Consider the following 23,830-nt stretch of genomic DNA (forward strand, 5'->3'; position numbering starts at 1 on the left):
AAACTCCGCCCCCCCCACGTCATTGCCAGCTCAACTCCATTACAGTTAATGGAGAAAAATACCTTCCAGTTATGACCATTAGGCATTAGAATTTCGAAATGAAACCTGCCCAACTTTTGTAAGTAAGCTGTAAGGAATGAGCCTGCCAAATTTCAGCCTTCTACCTACACGGGAAGTTGGAGAATTAGTGATGAGTGAGTGAGTGAGTGAGTGAGGGCTTTGCCTTTTATTAGTATAGATTTACATATGATGACGATATCATTTTTAAGGTGAAATGCAGCAAAATATGTTTGTTAAATTATACAGATAAAACTTTAACTTCATTTAAATAATCTATATTCTTCACTGGGAGTGTCGTTAAGGATAGAATAATTAAACAAGTACTACGAAGATATTTCAATGTTCTTTAAACGTTTTGAAGACTCGGCGCTAAGCTTACAGGTGGCTCAACTTCTGTTACAGAGCTGATTGTGTGGCGATCGGTTACTTGGGGAAAGAAAAGCACTGACTGCAGTGATGGCCACGCCAATATATATTGAATATAAAACAGAAAGAGAAAATAACAACATAGCTAAAAACGCAGCGACATATTTCGGCAAACGTTAAATGCTTGTGTCATGAGCACAAGGCGGCTATGCTGTGTCTGCAATGGACGTGGCCATCCACCGTGCATTCGCTGCCTTACTGACATTGACGGACGAAGGAGCCACCGATTCTTTCTCTGCCCAGTGTCACCACAAGCCTAGAGCCGCCCCTGACTACTGCTGCAATAAATTATTTAATCGAAGTGAAACACATGTTTAATAACGTGCTTTAACTATCATCATGAAAATGACATTACGTATACATCTCAGTATTTTAGTTATTCAGAGAGCTGTAATATCACGAATGTAATGGACTCTGTGTCCAGTTGGAGGAAGAGAGCCGGTTTAAGAAGCAAGTAGTGATTCACACACACAGAGCACATAGAAGATCAAATACAAAGCAAAGCATTTAAAGTGCTACTTTAATTACGATGTGATTTGAGAAACTGGTTAATTAAACGATTTTAAGATGAAGTTTATGATGTTCTACTTTAATGACAAAATAAACTACGTGATTAAAGTGGAAATGTCGAGATTGAAGTTGACATTTCGTGCTTTTTCCCCACCGTGTGCCTTTTTTCTCTGTACCCTAATAAGCTTTCATATGACAGTGACATCAGACAGTGGGCTTACAACTCGGCTTCTCACAGCGACTTTAATAAGGCGTAATTCTGGGAGGAGTTGGGGCGTTACATAATGCGCGTGCACGAGCGTTAGTTTTCACGCTGATCGGGATTTATGTAGCGGAAGAACGTGGAAGTTGGAGTACGCACAGATTCCTGCATCTGGATTTTTCTGTGCGTAAGCACATTTCAGCTTTTGTGCTTACGCCATGTTATAGTGTGAGTTCTACGCACGGCGTTATACATGAGGCCCCAGGTCCGCAATAGAAGTAAAATCTTGCAGTACTTCTTTATATTCCCTGCTTTGTGCCCCAATAAATGCAAGTTATCTGCAATATACTATACTAATAACCCAATTGTGCTTCACTCACTCAGAATATGGAACCAATGTAAAAAGCATTTTAAGATGGAGAAGCTGTTATCTGTGGCACCTCTGCAAGAGAAACACCTCTTTCAACCCTCGCAGTTTTTAATATCTGGAAACATTTGGGATTAAATTGCTTAGAGATCTTCATATAGACAACATCTTTGCATCCTATGAACAGTTACATTCCAAATTTAACTTTCCAGCTACACATTTCCTTCGCTATCTTCAAATTCGGAACTTTGTTAAACGAAACCTGCCCGATTTTCCTCATCTTGCACCCTCGTCCATGCTGGAAAAAATATTGCATAATTTCAAGGACTTAGACACCATCTCTGCAATATATAAAATTATTTTACAGTCCCTCCCTTTCAAAGATCCAAGAGGACAATGGGAAAAAGATCTCTTAATCAATATATCAGAAAAGGAGTAGAAAGTAGCAATGCAGAGACTTCACTCGAGCTTCATATGCGCAAAGCATACAATTATTTAACTCAAAATTATATATCGAGCACATCTGTCTTACCTAAAACTGTCCAAAATGTTTCCAGGGCAAGATCCAACCTGCGAACGCTGCAATCAAGTCCCAGCTTCACTGGGTCACATGTTTTGGGCCTGCACCAAATTAACAGCATTTTGGACCAAATTTTTAAGTGCCTTTCAGACAGCCTTGGTGTCACAATCCCTCCTAACCCATTAACAGCTGTGTTTGGTGTTCTTCCAGATGAGTTTAAAGTGAAGGACAAACAAACTGTGATTGCATTCACTACACATTTGGCACGCAGACTTATTTTGCTAAACTGGAAGAATCCTAACTCTCCTCTTTTAAGTCAGTTGGAAACCGATGTTTTATACTATTTGAAATTGGAAAAAAATCAAATATTCAGTTAGAGGATCTGTACAGAATTGTTTTCAAAATCTGGCAGGATCTTATCAATAATAATTTAGAATAAGCTCTTAAAGCACAGCGGAAGCAATTATCTCCGCATTTCTTTTTCTTCTCCATTAATCTCTATTGGCTTATTAAACTCATCAATTTATGTATGTTTAAAATCCTTAACTTTTACCCCGTTGGCCATGCTCTCTCTCTCAGGGGTGGGGGTCGACTTGTTTTCAGTCCTGTTTTTTGTAAAAATTGATCAATTTGTATGGAATGATTACAATAAAATAAAAAAAAAATGGGGAGGGGGACTCTGTAAGCTGATTCACAAAGGTCTAGCTTGGTAATCTTAATTATGCTAAAGTACATTAAACAAAAGACATACTCACAAGAGCCCAAGATATACTTATTGCTATGCTATTAATTCTACATATTATTGCAGTCAAAATATCATGACTTTATTGTAAAGTATCATACATTGTAAGTTACCAAAACACACCCAAGTAAATTAGTGTTAATTTATGTGCCTTATACGCCACCCCTTTGGCGCTTCTTATTCATATTTTCAATAAAAAGTCGCTGCACCTTTGCTCTCAATCTTGCCAAACCTAGTAGTTCATGATGTAAATGAATGGTAAAATTCTGTACTTCGGCCAATACCATGTACTGCATGGGGAACTCATACAGGTGTCATTTTTATTAGTCATTTGAATTTAGTAAAAGTAGGAGTAATGCTGGCTTTAACTTTTTTTATTTTTATTATAGTATAGGCATAGCAGAAATCCAAGCAAAATGTAATCCAAAAAGAATACTTTCATCAACATTATTAAATGTACTTTAATATTCAGTATTTTCACTTTACTTTAAGTAATCTGAGCTATTTTACCTTTAGAAATGTTGAAGCATACAGGAGTTTCTTATAAAAATACTTTCTCATATATTCCAGAAATTCTTAAATTTGAATTTGCTGCCAATTTCTATAATGCCTTTCCCGAGTATAACCTCATTACTTTTTGTGATACAGCACAGTAGCATGTTTATTTCTTTTAAGAGTGAACAGAGAGAAGCATTAGGAACATTAATAATTTGCTTCATTTTGTTTGTCTGTACATTAACTTCACTTACATGTTCTAGTGTCACATCTTAATTCTTTTACTCTGTTGCAGCACTAAAATTATGTCCTATGCTACAAATATTAAGCAGGGCACACCCTGGAAATTCAGGTTTCCTACAACAAAGCACTTAATGAGAATGTTTACATACATGAGAGAGTGCCAAGAGTGCTAGCTGCAGTATTCCAGTATTAATTGTAATAATTGTAAAAAGTAAATTCAAGACTTTAGAAAATTATTTTGTCATGTGAAAGTGTTCAGGAAATGCACTTTAACTTCTAAGATTATCTTTATATTGGTGGACAAGTTAATGCTGGGATTGCCTAAATTAATAGCATTGATTTACAACTACCCTGAAGTAGTTTAACTTTTTCGCATTTACTTATTGCTTATGTCACAAACACAATGGCCAAGGGGCATGTCACTGCCCCTGCCAGTATACAGGTCCAGTACAAAACAAGAATACCTTAACAAAGAGACCAAGGGTCTATCGCTGCCCTGGGTCACTTAAACTAGAAGGGCTATACAACTCAATCAGCAAAATAATCGAGCATGGAAACCTCAGCCTCGCAACCTTAGCAAGAACTACAGGCTGTCTACCTCATCATTACCTCTGAAAAGGCTGCATTCTAATACAATAAGCACAGCTCATTCCAGAACAAACATTTAAGACATATGCCATTAAGGCCAGATCGCTACATTATCAAGAGCTAAATAAATTAAAAACCCATGTTGGGGCAGATGATATCAATAAACAAGGCAAGTTTTCGTGAGGAAATATTTTAATTTTAATTTAATTGTTACTTATGTTTGCTTACAGGGAAACCAGGCATTAGACACTAAAAGTTAAATGTAGAATCACATACAATATATTCTGAACAATCCATCTATCCATCCATTGTCTAACCCGCTGAATCCGAACACAGGGTCACGGGGGTCTGCTGGAGCCAATCCCATCCAACAGAGGGCACAAGGCAGGAACCAATCCTGGGTAGGGTGCCAACTCAACGCAGGACACACACACAAACACACCCAGACACCAAGCACACACTAGGGCCAATTTAGAATCGCCAATCCACCTAACCAGCATGTCTTTGGACTGTGGGAGGAAACCGGAGCGCCCGGAGGAAACCCACGCAGACACGGGAGAACATGCAAACTCCACGCAGGGAGGACCCTGGAAGCGAACCCAGGTCTCCTAACTGCGAGGCAGCAGCGCTACCACTGCGCCACCGTGCCGCCATTTAAAGAGTCCATTCTTCCTAATCCAACTAAGGTGTTCTTTAAAAGTATTGACCTTCAAGGCAGAGCCATGGTCAACTTCTTGGTTGAGACTCTGTTTAGGTGGCGCTACACTTTCATGTTTGGACACTGTAAACCACCTTAACATTCTAATGCTGCTTTCCCATTTCTTCTCCCATCAACCTGAAGTTGGTCTAAGCTTATTATAAGATACATTAAACAATAAATTCACCATGGGCCCCTATTTCATGTTTTCTTACAAGCATACACTGTACATACTAGTTAGATTATATGAGCCTAAACATACAGTACTTCTTCCTAATGGTTTGCCTTATATTTGTATATCTTACCCCATAATGCTTGCCTCAGTTGCATATTCCATAATTCAACACAGTATTAAAATACATCATTTATCCCCATCAGTGTGTTTAGGTGATGATTCAAAAGAAAAGCAAGTCTAACAAACCCCTCTTCTAGAGTGGGCTCATATTTAGTTCAAAATGTTTTCTAAAACTTTTACATTTCCCACTAGCCCTTATTTTCATGCAACTTCCTCGAAAACAGCATGTTTTTGCCAGTCACCATTTTGTCAGCTTTTCTTCCATAATCAGTCCCTCCATGAATTTGTGGGCTGTTTTTGTGATTGTTACTGCCTAAAATGCCTCACTTTGCGGCATTTTTTTTGAAAAAGTTGTGGTTAAAGTTGTACTAGGGTGTTGTACAGTGTTAGCCATTCGGAATGTAGTGAAAAGTCAAGTCAAGCAAAATGACACCTTTTATTGACTAATTAAAAAGATTACATTATACAAGCTTTCGAGACAACTCGGGCCCCTTCTTCAGGCAAGATGTAAAACAGAAGCTGGAGTTCCCCGTGTATATATGCACACTAGGACAAGAAACAACATTGGTAAATCTTTAAGTGAGAAATCTATGTAAAAAATTAATAGACTCCTTCAGGCTAGGGTTCATTTAACAAGAGAGAAGAACAATGTACAGTATGGTCAGGATTTTTGGATAAAATCTGTCCAACAAAGTCTTTTGAAGTTTCTATTGAGTTTTTCCATACAATATGGATCTGTAGTCAGGTTGTCTGTGTCAGTCTGAGAGATGAAAACAATCCTTATACCTGGCCATAAAGCTCTTGTCTCTATTCAAACCATGTTGCAATGTGTTAAATTTTAGCATGAGTTTAACTTCCTAGGTAACTTCAGATCACATGAAGAGAGAAAAGAATGGGAAGCAAAGTTCATTTATAGATCCACAAGACAGTCAAAAAATCTTGGTGGTTATATGGTGTCAGGTCTGGAAGATGTTGAGAAGCTACACAATAACTTTGTACTTATCTGCCTTGAGTCTGATCTGGACCAATGTCTGGATTTTGTAGCATTTCATGGAGCCTCGCCATAGACTGTGGTTAGCTTTTGCCACACATCTGTGGGTAGAATAACAATTTAAATTAGTCAAGTGTTTTAATGCAATTAACTAAAGTAAATCAAAAAAGCACCAATGTACTTGGCAGCTGTAAAAAATACATTTTTCAATATGTGTATTTAGGTGCAAGTTAGCGCGAGTAGGTGTAAAGTATGCTTACAGATATTGATTAATTAAGATCCTTTGTTAAGACAGGGGAAAATGGTCTTTACCTGCATTTCCATCTCTATGAACGTCTTGTAGTGTATGAAGTCCTGTGCTTGGTACTGCACTAAACCCAGAGTTCTACAATGTAGATCATGGATTTGGAGTCATGGTTGCCATCCTTCCTGCTGACAGTTTTTTGTCATGAACTCCAAGTATCTTTTGCAGGAGCCAGCTTGGTAGAACACCTGCAAGAAGCTCAGCATGAATGCATTCAGATTATCAACAGTTTTGCAGAAGGCATCGTCAATGAAGTTCATTATGTATGCCATGCATGTAATGTGCACTGAGTTTGGGAATAAAAATTGCAGCGCAACTTTAAATGCTTTCTTCTTATATGCTGCGTTGTCTGTGTCAAACACAATTACATTCTCATTGACTATGCAGTATTCTTGCAGTTCATGTCAGAGCACAAACCAAGCATGAAGTCAAAGGAATTGTCTGTAGACCTCCGAGACAGGATTGTCTTGAGGCACAAATCTAGGGAAGGTTACAGAAAAATTTCTGCTGCTTTGAATGTCCCAATGAGCACAGTGGCCTCCATCATCCGTAAGTGGAAGAAGTTTGAAACCACTAGGACTCTTCCTAGAGCTGGCCAGCCATCTAAGCTGAGCGATCAGGGGAGAAGGGCCTTAGTCAGGGAGGTGACCAAGAACCCGATGGTCACTCTTTCAGAGCTCCAGAGGTCATCTGTGGAGAGAGGAGAACCTTCCAGAAGGACAACCATCTCTGCAGCAATTCACCAATCAGGCCTGTATGGTAGAGTGGCCAGACGGAAGCCACTCCTTAGTAAAAGGCACATGGCAACCCAACCAGTAGTTTGCCAAAAGGCACCTAAAAGACTTTCAGACCATGCGAAACAAAATTCTCTGGTCTGATGAGACAAAGATTGAACTCTTTGATGTGAATGCCAGGTGTCACGTTTGGAGGAAACCAGGCACCGCTCATCACCAGGCCAATACCATCCCTACAGTGAAGCATGGTGGTGGCAGCATCATGCTGTGGGGATGTTTTTCAGTTGCAGGAACAGGGAGACTAGTGAGGATAAAGGGAAAGATGACTGCAGCAATGTACAGAGACATCCTAGATGAAAACCTGCTCCAGAGCGCTCTTGACCTCAGACTGGGGCGACGGTTCATCTTTCAGCAGGACAACAACCCTAACCACACAGCCAAGATATCAAAGGAGTAGCTTCAGGACAACTCTGTGAATGTCCTTGAGTTGGCCCAGCCAGAGCCCAGACTTGAATCCGATTGAACATCTCTGGAGAGATCTTAAAATGGCTGTGCACCGACGCTTCCCATCCAACCTGATGGAGCTTGAGAGGTGCTGCAAAGAGGAATGGGCGAAACTGGCCAAGAATAGGTGTTTCAAGCTTGTGGCATCATATTTAAAAAGACTTGAGGCTGTAATTGCTGCCAAATGTGCATCGACAAAGTATTGAGCAAAGGCTGTGAATACTTATGTACATGTGATTTCTCAGTTTTTTTATTTTTAATAAATTTGCAAGAACCTCAAGTAAACTTTTTTCACGTTTTCATTATGGGGTGTTGTGTGTAGAATTCTGAGGGAAAAAATGAATTTAATCCATTTTGGAATAAGGCTGTAACATAACAAAATGTGGATAAAGTGATGCGCTATGAATACTTTCTGGATGCACTGTAAGTTACCCATTCCACTCTTCCCCTCACTAATAAATATTACATGAGTTTATTTGTGTATGTTCTCTCCTCTGCATCATTGTATCAGTGACATTTGACACACACACTCACGTGTACATCATTAAAACATTCAACAAAGCATGTACAGTACATTTAATCGTTTCATTTAATATTTTTATTTGTAAACATATTTATTTCTCCTATACTCGCTCGCATACACCTGGATCAGTACCAGTATGTATGAAGGCAGTTATGTGACCCTGTGCTTCTTCTTGCCCTCTTAGGTTTTCAAATGAACAATGGCTGGTGGTGTCAAATCTCAATCCATACTCTTGTCATGTGTCTCCTAGCTGGTGGAATGAGCTGCCCACCTCTATTCAAACCACTGCCACCCTCACTGTGTTTAAGAAGTGTTTAAAGACTCTTTGGTTCAGTGAAAAGCTTTCTTATTGATCATGGCTTTATTAGATTATTGTAACTAAAAGAAGTAAATAGTTTTGCGGTGTTCTGTTGGTTCAGAGCTCTTCCCTTATGATGGTGAAGTTTGTAATCTTTCCCCTTAACACCTCTTACATAACTGTCCCCCAGACTCATGTTTATATGTTTGTGCTCAATTGTAAGTCAGATGAGTAAGTAGTCAAATTGTAAGTGTCTGCTAAATGCGGAACTGTAAATAAGTGCATTTGTCAGTTCAGAATCAAATATATCTCCTTTTGATTTTATTAGGTTAGTTTCATTTTACAGTACATAGCTGTAATAAAAATTTTAGACTTGCATAATATTGATGTTTAAATTAACATTGTAATAATTTTGGGTGTTTGCTATTTATTAGTTTCTCCATTCTCATCTACATCTCCGCTTGTTTTTTGTCTTTGCAGCAAGCAGTGAAAGTCAAGGTCAGATTCTTCAGCGCTTTCCAGAGAAAGACTGGGAGGATAATCCCTTCCCTCAAGGTATTGAGCTGGTGAGTAAGTTTTTAAACTGAGTATTAAAACCAAATAATGAATACAGTAACTATGCAAAGTTTCTATATTGTTTTGTCAGTTTGTGAAAGCTTCTAGGCTGTCAAGTGTATTTATGTAGTTTTTCAATAAGGCAGTTTTCTTTACTTTGTCTTATTGACTTTGTGAGCTGTTAGATCCTACATCTTAGTGTGTTCTTCATAACATGGTCAGTTACAAATAAATGAAAAGAATATACTATGGACAATGTAAAGTGTTCCAATAGTTTGTGCAATCATATAAAATGGATTTCTGAAAACGTTTTGCTGTATATATTTTTATATAAGAATCCCTAGCATGCTGATGTTTAGTTTACTATAATTTATGTTAAACATGAAAAGATACCAGTTAAAATTGGCTTGTCTGATTCTCTAATTTTATATCTTTTCTTCTATTTATAGTTTTGTCAACCCAGTGGATGGCAGCTGTTATCAGAAAGAAAGCCACCAACTTTCTTTGTAGCCGTCCTGACTGATATAAACTCTGAGCGCCATTACTGTGCCTGTTTCACTTTCTGGGAGTCAGTTGGAGATCTACAGGTTCGCATTTAACACTTTGATCATGATATGGACAGAACAGATACAGTGGGGGAAATAAGTATTGAATGTGTCAACATTTTTTTCATTAAATATATTTCCAATGAGTCTATTCACATGAAATGTTCGCCAAACTTTAGTATTAACTCAAGAAATTCACAAAAATATAAAACTCACAACATTAAAGGTCATAAATAAAGGTATGTGTAATAAAGTGGAATGACACAGAAGAAAAGTATTGAACACGCTAATTTAATACTTAGTGGAGAAGCCTTTGTTTATAATGACAGCTTCAAGATGCTTCCTATATGAAGAAACCAATCACCTGCAGTGCTTAGGTACAATATTGACCCATTCTATTAAAAGTGATTATCTTTAAATTTTGAGGACTCCAGAGGCCTCTCTTGTGAAACCTGATCTTTAGTTCCTTCTACAAGATTTTCTTTCTTTGAAACCAATTGAGAGTTTCCTTTGTTGTATGTTTTTAATCGTTGTCCTGCTGGAGATCTATCCTTGTCTCATCCTCCTCATCCTAGTGGATGGCAACAGGTTAATTTCAAGAATCTTTCGGTGCATGGCCACATTCATCATTCCTTCACTTACGTGAAGTCTGCAGTACTATGAGATGAGAAACAGTCCCACACCATGATGCTGCCACTTCCAAACTTCATTGTGGGTATAGTGTTTTTCGAGTGATGTGAAGTGCCATTTCTCCTCCAAACATGGTGCATAGTGTGACAGCCAAAAAGTTCAACTTTGGTCTTGCCTGATCAGAATACATTCTCCAAATTTTTCATAGGCTTGTCCAAAAGTTGTGTAGCAAACTTTATATAAGCTTCAACATACCTTTTTTTTATAGTAATGGAGTCTTGCGGGTGAGTGCGTATCAAGGCTGAAGTACATTGCCTATTGTTACATTTCTTTGTAACAACTGCACCGGCTGCATCCAAGCCTTCCTGGAGCTCTTTCCAAGTGGTCCTTGTGTCTTGGGTTGCTCTTCTGACTATCCTTCTGCCTCTCTGGTCAAAAATCTTGCCCAGAGCTCCTGTGTGTGGCTAGATGATGGTAGCTTCCTTCCACTTGTGGATAATGGCCCCAATGGTGCTTGCTGGAAGATTCAGAAATTTCAAAATATGTCTAGAACCAGTTTCATTGATATGGTTGCAAAAACAATCAGGTTGCAAAGGTGTTGGACGAGCTCTTTACTTTTACCCATCATGGGATGTTTCTTTTGTAACACCATGGTAGCAAACACCAATTTTTAGCCCATCAATATTTACCAACCTATCTGATATTAATTTGCACAAAAAGGAGGATACTCTAGTTTAGGGTATGCTAAACTGAAGTAGTGAGTCTTTAGCTAGATTTTGAAAGCTGAGACTGAAGGGGCCATCTCTTATAGTGGCAGGCAGATCATTCCACAGCTTTGGGGCCCTTTAACTATAAAGCTCAACCTCCAACTGTTATTTTATTATTCCTTAGAATCATAAGCAGACTTGCTTCTTGAGATCTTAATGTGCGCTAAGGTTTGTAAGTAATGATAAGTTCATATGAGTATTCTGGATCATGGCCATTTAGGGTTTTATATGTTAAACATAGGATTTTGATATCCACCCTAAACTTAACCGGGAGCCAGTGTAAAGATTTATAAACTGGAGTTATGTGTTAGTATTTGCTTGTTGTTGTAATAATTCTTCCAACAGAATTTTGGATTAACTGGAAACTGTATAAAGGACAGTCAGCATCACATTGCAGTAGTCAATCCTACTAGAAATAAATGCATGAATTAATTTGTCAGCATCCCGCATATTTAGAAAATACCGTCATTTCCCAATATATTTAAGATGAAAGAGACAGTTTTAAATAATATGCAAGAGTCAAAGATAACACCTAGAGTGCGGGCTGATTCAGTAAAACTAATTGTGATTCTGAGATGACTGACAATTTTAGCGCATCTGGTACTTGCCATGCAATACTTAACTGTTGATAATGTTAGCAATAGGTGCTGCAAGGACATACATTGCACTTTTTACTAGTTTTGTTGCCACTGCATCTAGGACACCAGTAGTAGGTTTAATTTTAGAAATTAAAATTAAGACTTCCTGTTTTGTTACAGGATTAAAAATTCTGTTTCCACCAGCATTATCATAGTTCTGCCTTTTTATGTTAGTTTTCATTTCTATATTTTTTCTGACTTGACTTGGAAAATCAGTTTAGATTTAGTTTTCGTTCATCATGTATTTTTAATTTTAATTTAGTTTTAATTTCACAGACATTTCTATTTTATTTTTATATCTATTAGTTTTAGTTTTAGTAATTATGGGCATGATCAAAAAGCTACTATGGTTTTAGTTTTTTGTCACAATCAAGACAGAACTGTACACTTAACGGGTTTGCATATAATGTGAGTTTTATGTTAGTGGACACTTACTACATTACACTACATGGTTTACTATCTGGGTTTTTTTTATCTGATAAAACAAGCATAATCAAAATCAGATACTTAATATGATCAATTTTATACAATTTTTATAATTTTTAAAACGATTTTCTATGTCATTTGTGCTGAACAAATGTGCACTGAGTATTGGCCCTGCACTTTTCATCTTTTCCTTTCTTTGTCCAGAACGGGTCAATTTGTGATTAAATTTAGGTGAATTTTAATGTTTGAGGGTTTTTTACTCTAAATGTCTATAGCACACATGTCCTACTCCAAATCACTAGTCAAGTGTCCATCCAGTTTTTTGCGACATTTTGTTATCGACAAGCACAATATACGTAAAAAAAAATGTGCGAAATTTGCTGTCTCCAGCCTGTTTCCATCCAACTGACTTTTTATCCATAAAATGGTGTGCATGATGACGTCATCCCCTCCAAAACGTTTTGTTGTAAAAAATCTGCCCTTGAGCCATTTCCATACATAATTTTGTGTATGTCACAAATTATCTACCGTTTGTTTTCCACGTTACACCCCCTTCACTAAACAAAGAAATGGAGAGATTATTCAGACAGTTTTTTGAAATTTGCCAGCTTACTGTTATTTCAGTTTCATAAATAATTGGAATTGTACATAATATCTGAAGACGACAGCAGAATGAAGCAGTTGCTTGTCTGATAGCCCTAGTACCCCAGTGCGACAAAACCCACGGGTATGGGAGAGACGACGGAATAAGACCATCTGGAAGGAGGTGGTGGGGAGACACTTCACAGAAAATCTCTGGCTGCAACATTTTAGAATGACACGGCCGATGTTTGAGATGTTGTGTGGATTCATCAGTCCTGATGTTGCGCCCATCACAGGTTGTCACCGACCACCGGTTCCAACCCCAAAGCGGATTGCCATCGCCCTTTACAAGCTGGCAACCTGCGCCGAGTATAGAGTAGTTGGAGAAACTTTCGGGGTTAGTAAAACTACCGTCCATCGATGTGTATATGCTTTGTGCACCGCTATTAAACAAAAATTAATGCTGCGTTATATCAGACTTCCGACTGTAGCGGAGGCCAATGAAATTGCATACCGCAATTCCTTGGTGCATCTTGTGCCACAGATTTACGGTGCGCTGGATGGCACGCATGTGCCTATTCTTCCCCTGACGGAAGGCTACCGCGATTACATTAATCGCCAAGGGTTGCCATCTATTGTTCTCCAGGCCCTTGTTGATGACAGGTGCATGAAAAGAGACATTTGTGTTGGCACTCCTGGAAGTGCCCATGATGCAGCTGTATTTGCAGCATCGGATCTGTACAGGTGAGCCTACCTTTCAACATCCCTTCTCAGTGCGATAACAACTGAATTAGTACTGTAACCCGCTTCCCTTAAGGTTTTTAATTAAAACTGAAATTTGAATTAATACAAAATAACGTTTAATCAAAAAACTAAAGTTAATATTAATGAGAGAATTTCTCATATATGCTAAAACATCTGCCATTTAATAATAAGAAAAAAATGTTTAGATAATGAAACACACGGTTTATTAAATATTTTGAATGGCACAGTAAATTACCTTTGCGGTTTTTGAATTATTTAGACATCCTGAGAGACACCCCCAGGCTACGGTTGATGTGGGGGGAGTTCAGGTACCCCTTTTAGTAGCAGGAGACCCAGCTACTGCATTGGCTCATCACGAGAAATAACGAGTCTCTTCATCAGACCATGCGAACCACTCCGCTATTCTTGTTTTGATTGCACGTGATGAAAATGTATCATGTGACACATTTATTTGCGTTAAAGCCCTTTTTTCCGACAAAAAGTCTTTCCAATGTAGTTTTGCACATCTGAAGTATCGATATGGAATTTATGCGCTAAAGTTAAACGGAAAAATATTATGTTGACATGTACAACATTTTATCGATAATTAGCATTTCCATCAGCTAAAATTTGAAGCGCTAAATATTTTTTTGCAAAAACACCTTGGATGGAAACCTGGTTAATGTGCTCAAAATTAATGCCTTCAATATTGCATTCAAAAATGTCCTTTGCTGGGCTTTGTTATTTTCCACCAGCCATATTGATCTGTGATTCTCATGCACATTAAAATTTATAGATAGAATTTTACCACCTGCAGGCCTGAAAAGATATAAAAAAACTAGAAAATTGATTCTTCTGTGTTCTGACAGGTGTGATCATGAAAATCATGGGGGCTTAGGAAGAACAGTGCTCTTAGGTTTGAATCAGTGGGTTAACCCCACCTAGCTATATTAAGGGAAACAAAGAAAAGCAATCATGTAGTGTCAAGGTTAGTGAGACTTGAATAGCCCATGCATAAGAACAGTAAACTCTTAATGTGCAGAGTAAGAGCAGGTAATAGGAATATGGACAGCCACAAAATGACAGAAATAGCATCTGAGATTAGGAATAATATATGCATATTTTCTAAACCCACTTATCCAGAGCAGGATTGCAGGAATCCTAGAGCCTATCACAGCAGGTTTGGATGCAAGGCAGGAAAAATTCTTGGCATGCATTATGTATGATATGGCTGATGTTATGAAAAAAAAAGTGTATGATGTTTCAACTATCTACTTTGAGAGAAAGATAGCGAAAGATTGAAAATAGGGGGACAAATATTTCAAAACATAATTCTGCTAACAGATTATTTTAACAATATTAGGTATTTTGAGCTGTGAATGTAAAACTAAAAAAAAGATAAATTAAATAAAGAATAAATACAAAAACACATTAGTAGGTTTAGTTTTTTACCAGTTGACAGACTCTTTTTACCTACCTACCTCTACTTCAGTGGAGACATTGCAAACTCAAGAATTTTACGTTTGTATCGTTTCATTTTTAAATTACCTTTTTAAAGCAAAAGTGATTAGTCATCGACATTATTCTGATCTTGTACAATACAATACAATACAATTTATTTTTGTATAGCCCAAAATCACACAAGGAGTGCCGCAATGGGCTTTAACAGGCCCTGCCTCTTGACAGTCCCCCAGCTTTGACTCTCTAAGAAGACAAGGAACAACTCCCAAAAAAACCCCAGTAGGGAAAAATGGAAGAAACCTCGGGAAAGGCAGTTCAAAGAGAGACCCCTTTCCAGGTAGGTTGGGCGTGCAGTGGGTGTCATAAAGAAGGGGGTCAATACAATACAATACACAAAACAGAACAAATCCTCAATACAGTATAAAAATAAAAGTACTTGTATGTTGACCTTGTCAGTCTCTTGATCAATGCCATTTTATTTTCAAAAAGGATCTTTCCTGTGTGAACTGGCAGGTGAATTGTTGTCAACAAACAAACAGGCACCCGAGGAATTAACTGAAACATTTTTCTTTTGTGATATTTCTGTCTATACAGTAAAGTTTTTGTTGACCAGCACATTCCGACTTTAGGCATTTAAATTACATGTTGATGTATAAGAAGCGCAAAGAAATGTGACAGTTCATCATAACGGACATCAGACGTGCAACCTGGAATTTGGCTTTGTGTGTGCTGCTGTATTAATGGCTGTGTACATACTGTATCTTGGGCTCAGTCAGAATTGCAGCTAACATGCTGTCATTTATTAATGGGTTGAAATTCTGTATGGGATTATCTTTATCTAATACTTATCTCTTGAGCCCCAGAAATCCAGTGAGTGGCAGCTTTGAAAGCTGCAGAGAATATCCAAGGCAAAATCATCACCTTGGTATTCTTCACGAGCACTTGAGCCAGAATCTATCATGCTGTCACTGTCAGCTCCTTAAGAACTGTCACTGTTCTCACACAGTGAATCACTTTCTTTTTCACACACTTTACGCACCCGTATTCATCTTGCTGTGGTACCGCAAATGCTGTGTCAACACCTGCTCTCTGTCACCAGCCACTGTTGACTGGGTGAATACATGCAGGCAACTTGTGGTGTATTACTTTCCATTTTAGAGTTAAAAGTTACAAGGGTTAAAAACTAGTGGCAGGAATATTTATTTAAAAACCAAATATGAAATTCTTATTAATATATGCATCCTAGGTTAGCTTTTGTGTAAGTCCTGTTGTGACAAAAACTACAAATATTTTTTAGTAAACTATTATTCTATTTCAGGTAGTCTTTAAAGCTATTTTTATAGTTTTGTTTAGTTTTAGTTTTCCATTTCGGTTTTGTTAATTATTTTATTTCAGTTTGCAAAAATGTTTTCTAATTAATAGTTATTAATAGTTTCAGTTTTGATTTTAGTTTTCGTTATCTATAATAACTTTGGTTTATCGAGTTATTCCTAGGCCTCCTCCTTGACCAGAATTTCTAAATTTATGAAGGAATGTCTATCTGTCTAATGACACCTCAGCTAGGGGAACAGTGTCAGATTTACTAAGCCAGGTTTCAATGAAAAGATACAGACCAGATTTTGCACTTAGTCTAATATCATTTACTAAAACAGCTTTATTTCCGAGAGAGAGAATGTTTAATAAGCCACATTTAAAACCGCATAATTCTTTCTGAACTAGTGATATATTTTTGCTTTCCACACTTCCCCACTATAACCTATTGTCTGTGGGGGAGGAGCAAAATCTTTCGTCAATAATTTTGATCACCGGTTTTTTATGAATCTTGATGTTTTATGATCCTCTGATACAGAACACATCAACATCTCAATGATGATTGTGTGTCTGTCTGTGTGTCACAGTTTCTTGAGGACGGTCTAGAGCTTAAATGGCTGGACTGAAAAATACCAAACTCGAAACTTAAAGCTGTTATGAGATGATGATGTGCTGATTAGTTTTTGATCCAAATCGTACAAGAGAAAGATGCACTCTAGAGGAACCCTCAAATACCGTAATTCTACAATTAATTATGAATTCTTCCCATCAATTGTTATTGTAATGACCTATTTTATGATCAGAAAGATCAGCATCAGAGCGGTAAATAATGACTGAAATGTTATAGAATCGTTTGGGAAACTTGGTTCCTAGGGTGCAAAACCTACTCATTCTCATGTCTGAAGTTTTTTTTGTTTTAATTTGAATTAAGTTATTATTACAGGTGCCGCTGGTGAAGGATCTGGATTTACAGTCATATGAAAAAGTTTGGGAACCCCTCTCAGCCTGCATAATAATTTACTTTTAACAAAAAAGATAACAGTGGTATGTCTTTCATTTCCTAGGAAAATCTGAGTACTGGGGTGTTTTCTTAACAAAGATTTTTAGTGAAGCAGAATTCAGTTGTATGAAGTTAAATCAAATGTGAAAAACTGGCTATGCAAAAATTTGGGTAATTTTGCTGATTTGAATGCATGTAACTGCTCAATACTGATTACTTGCAACACCAAATTGGTTGGATTTGCTCGTTAAGCCTTGAACTTCATAGACAGGTGTGTCCAATCATGAGAAAAGATATTTAAGGTGGTCAGTTGCAAGTTGTGCTTCCCTTTGACTCTCCTCTGAAGAGTAACAGCATGGGATCCTCAAAGCAACTCTCAAAAGATTTGAAAACAAAGATTGTTCAGTATCATGGTTTAGGGAAAGACTACAAAAATTAATTTCAGAGGTTTAAACTGTCAGTGTCAACTGTAAGGAATGTAATCAGGAAATGGAAGGTCACAGGCACAGTTGCTGTTAAACCCAGGTCTGGCAGGCCAAGAAAAATACAGGAACGGCATATGCGCAGGATTGCGAGAATGGTTACAGACAACCCACAGATCACCTCCAAAGACCTGCAAGAACATCTTGCTGCAGATGATGTATCTGTACATCGCTCTACAATTCAGCGCAATTTGCACAAAGAACAGCTGTATGGCAGGGTGATGAGAAAGAAGCCCTTTCTGCACTCACTCCACAAACAGTCGCTTGTTGTATGCAAATGCTCATTTAGACAAGCCAGATTTATTTTGGAACAATGTGCTTTGGACTGATGAGACAAAAATTGAGTTATTTGGTCATAACAAAAAGTGCTTTGCATGGCGGAAGAAGAACACCGCATTCCAAGAAAAACACCTGCTACCTACTGTCAAATTTGGTGGAGGTTCCATCATGCTGTGGGGCTGTGTGGCTAATTCAGAGACTGGAGACCTTGTTAAAGTTGAGGGTCAGATGAATTCAACCCAGTATCAACAAACTCTTCAGGATAATGTACAAGCATCAGTCAGAAGGTTGAAGTTACGCAGGGGTTGAATATTCCAACAAGCCAATGACCCAAAACACAGTTCGAAATCCACAAAGGCATTCATGTAGAGGGAGAAGTACAATGTTCTGGAATGGCCGTCACAGTCCCCTGACTTGAATATCATCGAAAATCTATGGGATGATTTGAACAAGAACAAGAAGGCTGTCCATGCTCAGCAGCCATCATATTTAACTGAACTGGAGAGATTTTGTATGGAAGAATGGTCAAAAATACAGTTGTACTTGAAAGTTTGTGAACCCTTTAGAATTTTCTACATTTCTGCATAAATATGACCTAAAACATCATTAGATTTTCACTCAAGTCCTAAAAGTAGATAAAGAATAACCAGTTAAACAAATGAGACAAAAATATTATACTTGGTGATTTATTTATTGAGGAAAACGATTGAATATTACATATTTGCGATCCGCAAAAGTATGTGAACCTCTAGGATTAGCAGTTAGTTTGTAGGTGAAATTAGAGTCAGGTGTTTCAATCAATGGGATGACAATCAGGTGTGAGTGGGCACCCTGTGTTATTTAAAGAACTGGGATCTATCAAAGTCTGCTCTTCACAACACATGTTTGTGGAAGTGTATCATGGCACGAACAAAGGAGATTTCTGAGGACCTCAGAAAAAAGAGTTGTTGTTGCTCATCAGGCTGGAAAAGGTTAAAAAAACATCTCTAAAGAGTTTGGACTCCACCAATCCACAGTCAGACAGATTGTGTACAAATGGAGGAAATTCAAGACCATTGTTACCCTCCCCAGGAGTGGTCGACCAACAAAGATCACTCCAAGAGCAAGGTGTGTAATACTGGGCGAGGTCACAAAGAACCCCAGGGTAACTTCTAAGCAACTGAGGGCCTCTCTCACATTGGCTAGTGTTCATGAGTCCACCATCAGGAGAACACTGAACAACAATGGTGTGCATGGCAGGGTTGCAAGGAGAAAGGCACTGCTCTCCAAGAAAAACATTCCTGCTCATCTGCAGTTTGCTAAAGATCACGTGGACAAACCAGAAGGCTATTGGAAGAATGTATTGTGGACGGATGAGACCAAAATAAAACTTTTTGGTTTAAATGAAAAGTGTTATGTTTGGAGAAAGGAAAACACTGCATTCCAGCATAAGAACCTTATCCCATCTGTGAAACATGGTGGTGGTAGTTATCATTGTTTGGGCCTGTTTTGCTGCATCTGGGCCAGGACGGCTTGTCTTCATTGATGGAACAATGAATTCTGAATTATAGCAGAGAATTATAAAGGAAAATGTCAGGACATCTGTCCATAAACTGTATCTCAAGAGAAGGTGGGTCATGCAGCAAGACAACGACCCTAATAACACAAGTCGTTCTATCAAAGAATGGTTAAAGAAGAATAAAGTTAATGTTTTGGAATGGGCAAGTCAAAGTCCTGACCTTAATCCAATCGAAATGTTGTGGAAGGACCTGAAACAAGCAGTTAATGTGAGGAAACCCACCAACATCCCAGAGTTGAAGCTGTTCTGTACGGAGGAATGGGCTAAAATTTCTCCAAGCCAGTGTACAGGAATGATCAAAAGTTACCAGAAACATTTAGTTGCAATTATTGCTGCAAAGGGTGGTCACACCAGATACTGAAAGCAAAGGTTCACATACTTTTGCCACTCACAAATATGTAATATTCGATCATTTTCCTCAATAAATAAATGACCAAGTATAATATTTTTGTCTCATTTGTTTAACTGGTTTCTCTTTATCTACTTTTAGGACTTGAGTGAAAATCGGATAATGTTTTAGGTCATATTAATGCAGAAATATAGAAAATTCTAAAGGGTTCACAAAGTTTCAATCACATCTGTACCTCCATCCAGAATCCAGACATTCATCCAAGGCTATGGGGGGTGTCTAGAGGCTGTTATATTTGCAAAAGGAGGCTCAACTAAGTATTGATGTAATATCTCTGTTGGGGTGCCCAAATGTATGCACCTGTCTAATTTTGTTATGATGCATATTTTCTGTTAATCCAATAAACTTATTGTCATTGCTGAAATACTACTGTTTCCATAAGGCATGTCTTATATTAAAAGGAAGTTGCCTCTTTGAAAGCTCAGCCAATGATAAGCAAACATCCAAAGAATTAAGAGGACTTTCCAAACTTTTTCGTATGACTGTATATCTTAGTCTAATTATACACATTATTTTTTAGTTGTAAAGTAATTTAAGGTTTGCATCATAACTAAATTTATCAGATGCCCCACAACAGGGATTGGGAGTAAAAACTACAATATAGTAGTGCTTTGGTTTATTTGATTGGTTAATGTGATTAACTTACTTGAATTTGAATTCATGAAAGTTTTTTGTGAAAATGTTAAATGAAAATGAACTATCTTAAATTTCTTTAGACCCAGAAAAGCCAACCTAGAGAAGCTGTTGAAGATGAAGATCATGGGATTGTGCAGCCTACACAGTTATTTGCACCAAAGAGCTTGGTTTTGGTATCTCGTTTGGACCATACAGAGGTCTTTCGGGTATGAATTATTATTGAAGTACTGTTTAACTCTGTATTTTTCTTTGACTTTATTTGTAAGTACTTTATTTAACTAACCATATAAATATATATTTTTTAGAATTGTTTGAGCCTAATGTACACTGTACATATAGATCATCTCAATGTGCAATTGGAGACTTTAATCGGAAACTTGCTTACCTGCATTATTCCCATTGCTGGAGGATCTCAGGTTAGTAGAATTTATAAATACAATGTATTTGTTCATGAAGTATATGAAACTCTTGCCTCTTTTTCATTAGACTTGAAGCTTTAGTTTGCACTACTACTTTAGAAGAGAGGCTCAAGCTTCCACATCTTTTTCATATATATACATCCTATGTCTGTTTTCAATTTTTATTTTCATCTAGTGCCTGTTTGAGTGTTCTTCATTCCTCTACTCACAGGCAGCATGCTTCTGGGCTTTGAAAAGTGTCTTTTTATAACCTCCACCCATTGAGAGGATCCTGCTTTGCTTATTCATTTTTATGTAATTTATTGCAGTCATGTTTTCTTTGCATCTTATTATGTTTTCCAGCAATATCATACAGACAGATGCAACTTTGTTGTAAAATAACAGGAAACTCCTAAATTTACTATGTGCTTTAAACAGAAACAAAATTAAAGTTTGGAACATGTAGAAAAGGAAATATTAGCTGAAAAATCTGAAATGAAATGCACAATTTTAAAATATTTAGACCATTCATTTTTTTGTATTTTGACATATTATTACCTTGTTCTTAAATCATTTTAAATAATTTTTCCCCACATAACATAACACTCAATACACCAGAAGGCCAAAGTGAAAAGAGGATTTTAGAAATTCTGTTTTCTCCCTGTCCATCTGGGGTATGGAGTGTTACTTGATGTAGGTAAAAATTAATTTAAATAATTTTAGCACAAGTGTGCAACTTAGCTAATTGTGAAGGGGCCTGAATACATTCTGAACCTACTGTGTGTGCGTGCGTGTGTGTGTGTGTCTATTTATACTACCTATCAATAGTTTGCAATCACGAAGAAATGTTTGTTTTTGATAGAATTGATGCTTTTTTATCAAGTCACCATTAAATTGACTTAAAAATATAGCCAAGACATTACTGGTGTTTCTAATGGCTGTTAATTCTTGAAATGGCTGATTCTTAATTTGTTGTTCACAGAAGTCTTCAAAGTCAAATTTTCAGTACCCACTTAACTTAACCTTAGTTATCATGTATAAATGTTAATTGGTTATTAGATAAACCTTTGCAATTGCATTGGCACTTCTGAAACATGTTATTATGTTCACTCGGGTTGCAAAGTTCTGGCATACCTAAAATTCAATTCTGGGTTCAAAAATGGCCAAAATAAAACAGTCTTTTCAAGAAACATGTCAATCTATTGTTTATGCAGACTGAAGGGTTATTCCATGTGAAAAAGTTATGTCAGTTTGGCCATTTATGGACCCAGAAATTAACTTTAAGATGCTAGTACCTGATAACTCAAGTGAACAAAATAATCGATTTCAACAGCCTTCTTTAAATCCCACCAAAGATTTTCTATGGGATTTAAATCCAGGGACTGAGAGGGCCACTCCATGACATTCAGAGAATCTGTTTCTCTAACATGCTTTAGTTGACTTGGAGGGTATGCTTGGGATCACTGTCTTGCCTGAGAGCCCAATAATCACCAGGTCCAATTTCCAGACAGAAGGCATCACATTCCTCTTTAAAATGGCCTGGTATGTTTGGGAATCTATGATGCTAGTTACATGGTTTAGATTGCCAGTTCCTGCAGAAGAGCATCTCCACACCATCAATGACCCATCTCTATGGTTATTCCTCTACTTCAAGAGTGTGTCTCTGAGTCCAGCCATAAAGTCCTTGTTTGTTCAGTGTTCATCTAATAGTTGCCTTTGAAACAGTTGCCCTGGCCCTCCTCAGGTCATCATGAAGGTGTTTTGCAGTAGCACAGGGTTTTTGGTAGTTGTCCTGTTGTGATGCTCTGATCGATTGGATGATTCTCCTTAAAAAAGACTCAATTGGTAAAAAGACCAGTCACAAAAAATGATATTTTCAAAGCTTTTCTAAGCTTTATAGTAATTTTGTTGCAGTGCTCCTTTATGCAAGGTATTACAGTAGTTGAACCAGTGCATGTCTTTTTTTCTTTGAATGAGAGGCAATTGGTATATTAGCCTTTACGTTAAAGTTAGTGTAGTAATAAACTAAAAAAAAAGTAATCTGAGAAGTCGTCCTGTGCAACTAGAGAAACAGAAAGAAAAGCTACGGTAAGGAATTTATGCCTTTATTTTGTCCTTTCAATTAAAACAGACACCGCTTGAGTTTGGACAGCGCCCTGGTTTAAAATACAGCAGCTTACACTTTTAGTTGGGAGAGGAAATAAAGATAAAATATGAATTTGAAATTGCTGCTTATTAAATAATAGTTTTTTTTTTAAAAGATATGTGATGTTTATTTGTTAGTTTGTGTCATATAGCATATGTTATGGTAAAAAAAACAACTACTACATAATTAAAATGGTAATCCATATTTATATTTACACCTGAAGAATTCCAAACATCTAGATGATACAGTAAAGAAAAAACCTACCTGTATAAATATAGTTAATGTATCTTTTAACCGCAAAAAGCTGTAGTGCAATTAATGGTTTAAAATGAATAAAATGTATAAGTGCATGTATATTTATATTTAAGCAACATTTACATGCCAATATCAATTAAGTGATTGTGTGAGAATATATATATATATATATATATAATACATATATATATATATATATATATATATATATATATATATATATATATATATATATATATATATATATATATATATATATATATATATATATATATATATATATATATATATACTGTGTATATATACAGTGGAACCTCGGGTTCACGAACGTCCCGGTTCATGTACAACTCGGTTCACGACCAAAAAGATCGCCAAACTTTTGCCTCAGTTCACAACCACACACTCGGTATACGAACAAGCCAGGTTCCCTTGCCTGCCTGCAAGCTGAGCTGAAAGAGAGAGAGAGAAAGGGCGAGCGAGCACGTGCCTGCTAGGGAGGTGGAGGAGGA

The 23,830-nt window shown here is 37.2% G+C and overlaps 1 protein-coding gene across 11 annotated transcripts in view; it reads left to right on the forward strand.

Moving 5' to 3' along the window:
- The window catches only part of sbf1 (SET binding factor 1), a 256,856-nt gene that overhangs the window by 72,908 nt on the left and 160,118 nt on the right, over positions 1-23,830 (forward strand). For all 11 annotated transcript variants that reach the window (XM_039761603.1, XM_039761608.1, XM_039761606.1 and 8 more), the window contains exons 2-5: positions 8,980-9,065; positions 9,504-9,641; positions 20,603-20,728; positions 20,828-20,938. In XM_039761603.1, the coding sequence (XP_039617537.1) occupies positions 8,980-9,065; positions 9,504-9,641; positions 20,603-20,728; positions 20,828-20,938 (461 nt within the window). The remainder of the gene's footprint in view (positions 1-8,979; positions 9,066-9,503; positions 9,642-20,602; positions 20,729-20,827; positions 20,939-23,830) is intronic.

The sequence above is a fragment of the Polypterus senegalus genome, chromosome 8 (genome assembly GCF_016835505.1).
Source record: "Polypterus senegalus isolate Bchr_013 chromosome 8, ASM1683550v1, whole genome shotgun sequence".
NCBI classification, from domain to species: domain Eukaryota; kingdom Metazoa; phylum Chordata; class Cladistia; order Polypteriformes; family Polypteridae; genus Polypterus; species Polypterus senegalus.